The sequence below is a fragment of the Trichosurus vulpecula genome, chromosome 5, assembly GCF_011100635.1.
Source record: "Trichosurus vulpecula isolate mTriVul1 chromosome 5, mTriVul1.pri, whole genome shotgun sequence".
Lineage (NCBI taxonomy): Eukaryota > Metazoa > Chordata > Mammalia > Diprotodontia > Phalangeridae > Trichosurus > Trichosurus vulpecula.
Window position 1 is genome coordinate 274,549,013 of NC_050577.1, and position 8,839 is coordinate 274,557,851.

The window sequence follows — 8,839 nt, forward strand, 5'->3', positions numbered from 1 at the left end:
GGCCCTCCACTTCCCAAGGTGTTCCATTACATTTTTGGACAGTTTTAAGTGTTAGAAAGGTTTTTCCTGATATCTGACCCAGATTTGCTTCTTTGCCAGTTCTACCCATTGTCCAGAGAGGTCAAATGCTCTTTGAATATTTTAATACAGTTATCATGTTCCTGAGCGTTCTCTTCTCCAAATTCATACAAGTCTCAGGTGACTAGTTATGTGGCTATTATAAATACTTCAAACTACAAAAATAAAGGGCCTGAGCTAAGTTGGCTGCAGTGGGAGTAGAAAATAGAAGAAAGATTTGAGAGTTATTGTAAAGGTAGATTTCATATGACTTGGCAAATAACTAGATAAAAGGGATGAAAGAGGAAGAAAAGTAAAAGATAATTCTGAGATCATCTCCATGTTTGGGAGAATGATGGTATTATCAGCAGAAATAGAGAAGCTGGCAGGGAGAGGAAGGATGACAACTTCAATTTTGAACATGTTGAGTTTCAGGTTCTGAGAGGCAGTTGGAAATATGGGGCTGTAGCTCAGAGGAGAGATGAGGTTGGAGCCAGAATTATGAATCATCAACACAGAAGTGATGTTTGAAGCTTTAGTTGAGATCATTTCAAGACTTTTGGTGGAAAGGGCCTACTATACATCCTTGAGAGATAACCAGGTTTAAGGGGAAGGATCCCTATTCTACATTACAGGATGAATTGCTAGAAGTAGAAAAAATGAACTGTATCTTCTAAGAAAATCCGAATTCCTTACTTCTTCAACCTCCAAAACCAAGGTCCAGAGAGATCGTGCAGATCATGCCTTCACCCACAAGTATAAACCCAAAGAAATAAGAACAAAAATAATTCCCTTAGTTTGTGAGGCACAAATAACTACTTTAGTAAGACCAGCAGTGACATAGCAGATGCAAGAGCCTTGGCAGATAGAGAACTGTTGAATGAGCAGATGCTCTGATGAATTTTTTATACTGTACTACAGATTGGCCCTTCTCTAAGAGGGGGTAGATATCAAGTATTGACACAGTAAGCATGATTCCTGCAGAAGTAGGCAAATACACACAACTACATACACACACACACACACACACACACACACACACACAAGCTGCCTCTCTACTGGGCCAACAAACTGGTAAACACACAAATGTTCATGTAAAGGGGGGTTCACCAAGTTATCAACAGAGGTGCAAGTTGTGTGCCCAATCATAAAAGGTTTACTTGGGTCAATTTCTCTGCTAAAGTAATTCTACCCAAATGCAACACGATTGTTACCAGCTTACATTCACTGGCAAAAGAAATTGCCCTTCTTTTTAAATATCCCAGTAAACACTGCCTCCATTACTCACAATGTTTTTCAAGTACTAACCTCATTTCTGCAATTCAGCCAGATTTCCCCAGCAACCATCCCAGAAATGTGCCTTTGGCCAAGTCCCTTTTCCTCACTGGCCCTTAGTTTTCCTATGGAGTGCTTGGATGAGTTTGGAAAAGAAGTGACTTGCAGGAAAACTTGACAGCTTCTTCAAATGAGATAATGATTGTCTCAAAAGAGATAACATTTGTAAAGCGCTTAGCGTAGTGCCTGGCACATAGGAGGTGCTTAACAAAGGCTTATTCCCTTCTCCCCTATCTCTCCCTGCCTTTGAAATATATGAAAGGATGTCATATAGAGATCTGATAAGAATTGTTTTATTGGTGTCTCTGGTAGGAACAGTACGCGTGTCATGTAAACTAAGGAGGTTTTCCTTTAAGGAGTTAAGGAGGCCATCCACAGGATCTGATTGGTTTAGAGAATAAGAGTTTGAACAACAGGCACTGCTTCTTTATTGCTTGAGACATAAAAATCCTAGAAAAAACGAGAGCTAGTGAGCTGAAAGTTTAGCAGAATTCCCACTGCCCTTCCAACTATATGGAGGTATAAGGTAAGTAGGTATGTGAAATGAAGTAGGTTCTATTTTAATTAGTAACTATTCTTTTATTTGCATTTATTTGTATTTTATTTGTATTCTCTTATTGTTAAAAAAAAATTTTTCATTGAATTTTTTTGACCCATCAGTGTTTCATTGTGTTCCAATCTGGAGCCTGAATCACTGGCCTGGCCTGAGCTAGGCCTGGCCTAGAATATTTGGCTCCTCTGCCCTAACTCACTATAACAATGCTACAGCTCTTCATTTCCACCAAGCTGAGACTTCTCTATGTTTTTCAAAGGCATTACAATTCCTCCAGTCTCACAGGTTCATAATCATCCTTATCCTCAATTCTTCATACTCCCTCATTGCACATAGCCAATCAGCTGCTAAATCTTGCAGTTTCTACCTTCACAACGTCTCTCAAATCTGACCCCTCTCTCTTCACAGAGATGCCACTGTAGTTCAGAATCTCATTACCTATTTCCTGAATTACTGCAACAATCAAGATTGGCTAATTCTCATCTCTCTCCACTTCAATTCATTCTCCACACAACTCTCAAAGTGATTTTCTTTTCATTGTGAATGCAACTATGTCACTTTCTCCTGACTCTAGGACAAAATAATGGCTCCCCTTTTAAATGGCTTTTAAAGCCATTCACAACCACGCCTCAATCGATCTTTCTCATTTAAGTTTACATTACTCTCCTTCCAGCACTTCGGGGTCCAGGCAAAGTGGCCTTTTCTCAGTTATTCACCCACACAAAAACATATTCCTTGTCTCTGCTTTTACACTGGACTTTCCCCAAGCCTGAAATGCACTCTCCTTCCTCCCCTCCTCTTCATGTAATTTTTCTCTTCCTTCAAGACAGAATTCAAGCACCCCCTTCTAAATGAAGCTTTTCCAAATCTCTCCAATAGCAAGTTTTCTCTCTCCTCCTAACAACCTTATATTCATCTATTTTTATTTATTGTTTATTATCTATATTTATTCTATACAGACTTCTACACGTACATGTCTACACTAATAAGATCTAAGTTCCTTGAAAAAAGGAACTATTTCACATTTGTCTTTGTATCTCTAGCACTTCTTACAGTGCATGGAACATAATGGTGCTTAATCAATGCTTGTTGATGGTTGACTGGAGAGGAGTTCCCATTGATGGACCAGACCTTCTCAAGATGAAAGCTTCTAATACCAAGCCTCTTATTTCTAGGATTCTGCCCAGGACCAGACCTCAGACACCAAACTGCTGACTATCAAGACCTCATTTAGGAAACAAATGTCCAGTATGCTTGGCTCCAAGGATGGTTTCAATTATGCAACATCTCTACACCATCTAGGGGTGAGGCAAAGGAACTTGGGCCCCTGGGAACCTTTAGGTATTAGGTATTTACTGACCCAGATGCCTAAACAAATCTGATACTGCCTTTTGCCAAAACAAGACTGTTCAGGATGGAAGCCCCAATCAAATGGTTCTATATCCCCATCCCATGTATGGCTAACAAGATTCAATCTTTCCCCTCCTAATCCCTGTGATATGGAGACACCTCCTACCTCAGCAAAATCCTTCTATCATTCTATCATTCCCCACTTTCTCATCTCTGTCAACCTCAGCATTAACCCTAACCCATATACCTATTCTGCTCTGCCCTCCCCTTCCATTATGACCTTTGTGACCCATGGTGTAGCCTAAGTAAATTTCTTCTCATCTTAGATATCTCTTCTTCTCCCATGCCTTCAATTTTCTTGCATTAAGAAATCTGGATTCCCCCCACTAAAAAAAAAAAAAAAAAAAAAAAGACACTTTATTCCTGGTCACCTTTTTCCCTATCTGCTGGTTCCTTCTCTGCTGCTTACAAACAAGCCTAAGTCTCCATCCTTTAAAAAAAAAAAACTTTCACTTGACCCTACGACCTCAAGCTATCATCCTATAGCTCTCCTTCCATTCATAGCCAAATCCTGGAACAGACCATCTAGCCTGGTTCCCTTTACTTTCTCACTCAATTCTCATACTTTTACAATGAACTCCACTACTCAACTGAAATTGCCATCTTGTCAAGGTCACCAGAAATCTTTTACTCCTAAATCCAATGGCCTATTCTCAACCCATATCCTTCTTGACCTCTCTGCAGCATGTGACCCTGTTGACAACTCTCTCCTTATGAACATTTTCTCTTCCCTGGGTTTACATGTAATCTTTCTGTAATGGTTCTTTTCCTACTTTTTGGATCAATTCTTTCTCTATCTTCTTTGCAAGTTCATCATTTATATCCTGCACCAATTATGCATCGGAGTACCCTAAGGCTCTATCCTGGGGTCCTCTCCTCTTCTCTATAGTCTTTCTTTTGGTGATCTCATCACCTCTGGAGAAACTATCATCTCTATGCATATGACTCCCAAATCTACACATCCAGCCCTCATCTCTCTCCTGAGTTCGACTTCTGCATCTCTAATTGTCTGCTTTTATATCTCACTTGATTATAGATTAATAAATGTAGAGCTGAATGGGATCTTACAAGTCACTGAGACCAACTCCCTCATTTTTACAGATGAAGAAATTGAGGCCCAGAGAGGTGAAGTTCACACAAGCAGTAAGTGGCAGACAAGATTTGAACCCAGGTCTTCTATGTAACAATTATGTACATGTTGAGCCCACCCTTGAAAATCTTGAAGCACAAGCTGAATCATGCTTGTCTGGGTTGCTGAAGATGGGTTTCCCATTCAGAGAAAGATGAGAGGCAGCATGGTACAGTACAACAGAATGCTGCATTTGGAATCCAAGGATCCAGCTATTATGCTTATTTACTACCTGTGTGACTTTGGGCAATCGACCTACCCAACCTCTCTGCATCTTATAGCTCTCAATCTATCAGGATTGGCCTAGATGTTCTCTGGGTCCTTTCACATCTGAGGATTCTGTGATTAGAAGCCTCCTACTTATATGCTGTAAGACTATGAAAAATATTCCCCCAGGGGACACGATTCTTCAATTTTCCCCAAGGACATACTTCCAAGACCCATCATGACAATGCTTGTGTGAAGACAAACAAGTTCATATGAGTGCAGCATGAACAGCAATGCAGGGGATCACTAGCAGTTCACAAACATTTGATGGGATTATGTAAATTTTTTTTTAGCTTCCCCAAAATAATCCTCAGAGAGGAGTCCCATACTCCACATGGTCCTCAGCAACAGGATAAAGACAGCAGACATGCTTGAGCCAAAAATATGGGCAGGTTGAGGGCTGGAAGCCTGGCACATAGTAAGCACTTAATAAATGCTTGTTGACATGACCTGATTCCCTATTGCACCAGGTTAAGGCATAGTAGGTAGATCATTCAGTCAGTCAATAAACATTAATGCCTACTATGTCCTAGGTAATGTGCTAAATACTGGGGATACAAAGAAAGGCAATAAATAAATAACAAAAAAAAAAAAACGGCCCTTGCCCTCAAGGAGCTCACAATCTCAATGGGGGACAACATGCAACTATGCACAAACAAGGTATATACAGGATAAATGGGAAATAATCAACAGAAAGGAAGCACTAGAATTAAAAAGGATCAGAACAGTATCTTGTAGAAGGTGGGATTTTAGCTAGGAGTTGAAGGAAGCCAGGGAAGACAAGGGGCAGAAATGAAAAGGGAGAGCATTCCAGGCATAGAGGACAGCCAGAGAAAATGCTCGGAATGAAGTGTAGATCTAGGTGCCTATGCAGTGATTAGAAGGGCATTGATAAGGTTCCCCTAACACTCTCCACCTCCACCTCTCTACCGGGGCCCCCCCCCCCCCGCCCCACCCCACTTCCACACTGCCCTGCCAAATACCTTCTCTTTCAGTCTGTCACACTGCCTAAAATGGTAACTAGTGCTTTGGCCTAAAGCTTTACTTCATTAATGGGCTTCCTTTATACGTGAAGTACCTCTAGGAGGGACAACATATGACGTATAAATTAATCTAATTTCTCTTCTTCTCCACCTCTACCTCCCCCAATGGCTAGAAAGAAAAGTTTGTACTAGTTCTGAAGTTCTTTTAAACTCTCAGATTCCAAATCTTGGTTCTACTACAAATCATAACCTCAATGAGCCTTGGTTTGTTCAGGTATAAAATGAGAGTATTGGCCAAAATGATCTCTAAGACCCCTTCCAGCTCTAAATTTATGAGGGAAAGAGACAGATAGCTAGCAGTGGGACAGTAACTGTTCTATATGAGATGTAAAAAGATGAGACCCTACAGCACATTGAGTAGTTTCTACATAGAGCAGATATCAGAAGAAAGACCTGAATTGAACCTGGAGAGACTTGCATGAGCTGATGCAAAGTGAAATGTACTGTGTACAAAGTAACAGTAATATTGTAAGATGATCAGCTGTGAATGACTTAAGCTGTTCTCAGCAATACAATGATCCAAGACAACTCTGAAGGACTTTTGATGAAAAATGCTATCCATCCCCAGGGAAAGAACTGATGGTGTCTGAATACAGATTGAAGCAACTTTTTTTTACTTTATTTTTCTTGAGGTTTTTTTTTTGGTCTATGTTTTCTTTTACAACATGACTATTATGGAAATGTTTTGCATGACTACACATGTATAACCTATATCAAATTTCTTGCCATTCTCAATGAGGGGGGTTGGAAGGGAAGAAGGGAGAGAATTTGGAATTCAAAGTTTTAAAACCAAATGTTAAAATTTGTTTTTACATGTAACTGGGAAATATAAAATACTAAATTTGAAAAAGAGTGCTACTCTCTGGGCTAGCTTATTCTCTCCAACATTCCCTCACAAAGGCAGAACTGGAGTTCCTAGAGAGGGATCATTACTATTCCTATATGATTCAAACTTTCCCAGGGTCCTAAAGATAATCCTGTTATTGGATTACAATTTGTCACTGTAATTCATGAGACCCTGCCAGTGTGCTGCCCATTTACAAAAGATCGTCACCATGACACCACTAGCTCCTCAACAGAAAACATTAGCAATAAGGCAAATGCACACATCAACCTGATTCACGTTCACCAACGCATGCGGAGTCTATGAGAGTGAGCAATACACTTATAGAACCTAGCAGGGACACACATGAGTAAGGAAACCTATGTGTTTAGGGGGGCAACTAACAGTTCTGGACTGTATTCCTTGACGTCGTCGGTCTTCTCAAAAACAATCTGCACCGCATGAAGCTGTTTCTCTGCTAGCTGCTCCCCTTCTGGTCCTGGCCTCTCTCCAGATAGGCAAATCTACTCTTCTCCTGCCGCTGACAAACTATTTAAACTCCTACTCAACTTTAACAAAGGCACTAAAGAAGTGACCGCTGGAGTGACATGCTGTTTGTCCTGTTCTGCCAGAGCGCCACAAAGCTCCTTAGGATAGTTCCCTCGGTAACACAGACAAGCCCACGCTCAACTGTCTTCTGCACTATCTAATCAAAACTCTTCTTACAACAATATAGCTGCAACATTTGTCTTTTCCCCTGTTTCTCCCCCTAAACCACGGAAGGAGGCAGAGAGCAACCACGTCCTTCTGAAAAGATGAAGCTGGGAGGTCATGATAGCTCTAGCGCCAGCTTCCGCCCTTTCCCCAGCCACTCAGCAGTCTCCCACCTGTCAGGTGATCGCTACACACTTTCTTAGCTCTTAATTCATCTCCTACTGGCTTATTTGTGGGCTTAGAAAGAAGCCTCAAATAAGAGTCTCCTGTTGGTCAATGATTAACCTTTCACTAACTCAGGAAATTAGTCATTTATGCGTCCAACAATCCTTATTTAACCTTTCCATAGCCTCCAAAGAATTGCCCCCCTTAATGCTAGCTTCTTCTTTCTGTTTATCCTGCATATATCTTGTTTGTGCATAGCTGTTTGCATAGCGTCACCCCCAATAGACCGAGGGCGGGGGGGGGGGGCGGTCAGCAAACTACCCTCCCCCACCTTTCCCACACTCCACTGCCTTTTTATTTGTGTAAGCTGAAATCGTATAGTGGCTGTGGCTAAGTAGTGTACAGACTCTGCGTGTTTTAGCACAGTACCTGGCACACAGCCGGCACTTAATAAATGCTGGTTAACCGACCCACACTTCTCTTTTCTTTTTGGCAACCAAACTAATCACACGCTAGGAGGCAAGCAGAAACTAGAGAATGGAAATTTGGAGGGAGAGAGCTCCTACACTGACGACACCACGAATCCCAAGAATGACCGGAGGATTATGGAATTGAGAGGTGTCAGGAAGACCTAGGTTCAAATCCTAGGGCAGGGAACGTCACGTCATTAGTCGTGAGCCCAGCCAAGTCCATTTACTGCTCTGTGCCTCAGTTTCTTCCGCTCTAAAGCAGGGGGGTTGACTTCCGGTTCTCAATCTCTACCCCAGCGGAGGGAGGGCAAAGATCCGGTGACTCCTGCGGGTGAAGTGCACCCAAATCGAGGTGTGTAGAACGCCCTACGTGGGCGCGGCTCTGGGACCTCGCCCCCGGGGTGGGGAGAGGAGGGGGCGGGGCCGCACTTACTCTGGTCAAAGGGCACCTCTTGGTCCCTCACGTACTTCGCGAAGCTGCCCCAAACTAACCACAGGGAGGCGCCCACAAGCCAAGGCCCCATCTTAGGTGTGGGGCGAGGGAAAGGGGAGGGAGAAGAAATGGCAGCGGCGGCGGCGTCCTTCCCCGTCCTCTGACGTCAACGAGAGGCGCGGGCTGGCCTCGCGGCGGGAAGCGCTGTCTACGTGTTCTCGGCGTCGCGCATTACGTGACGCGTCGTGACGTCACTGGCAGGCGGTACGGGGAGGCGGTGGAGGAAGTGCGGGGGTGAGGGGCAGGAAGCGGACGGTGCAGCCCCTCTGCCCCTCCCCCTCCTGCCCTCCCTCCCGCAATAACGGATAGGAAATGAAAACAAGCCCTGCATGGGGGGTGTCCTCTTTATGTTCTGGCTCCAGGGTCACTGACGTTTTGGG

The 8,839-nt window shown here is 42.9% G+C and overlaps 1 protein-coding gene across 1 annotated transcript in view; it reads right to left on the reverse strand.

Annotated features, from left to right (window-relative positions):
- The window catches only part of LOC118851685 (transmembrane protease serine 12-like), a 74,300-nt gene extending 65,795 nt beyond the window's left edge, over positions 1 to 8,505 (reverse strand). The window contains exon 1 of the mRNA XM_036761200.1: positions 8,400 to 8,505. Within this exon, the coding sequence (XP_036617095.1) occupies positions 8,400 to 8,490 (91 nt within the window). The 5' untranslated portion in view covers positions 8,491 to 8,505. The remainder of the gene's footprint in view (positions 1 to 8,399) is intronic.
- Positions 8,506 to 8,839: the final 334 nt, after the last annotated feature.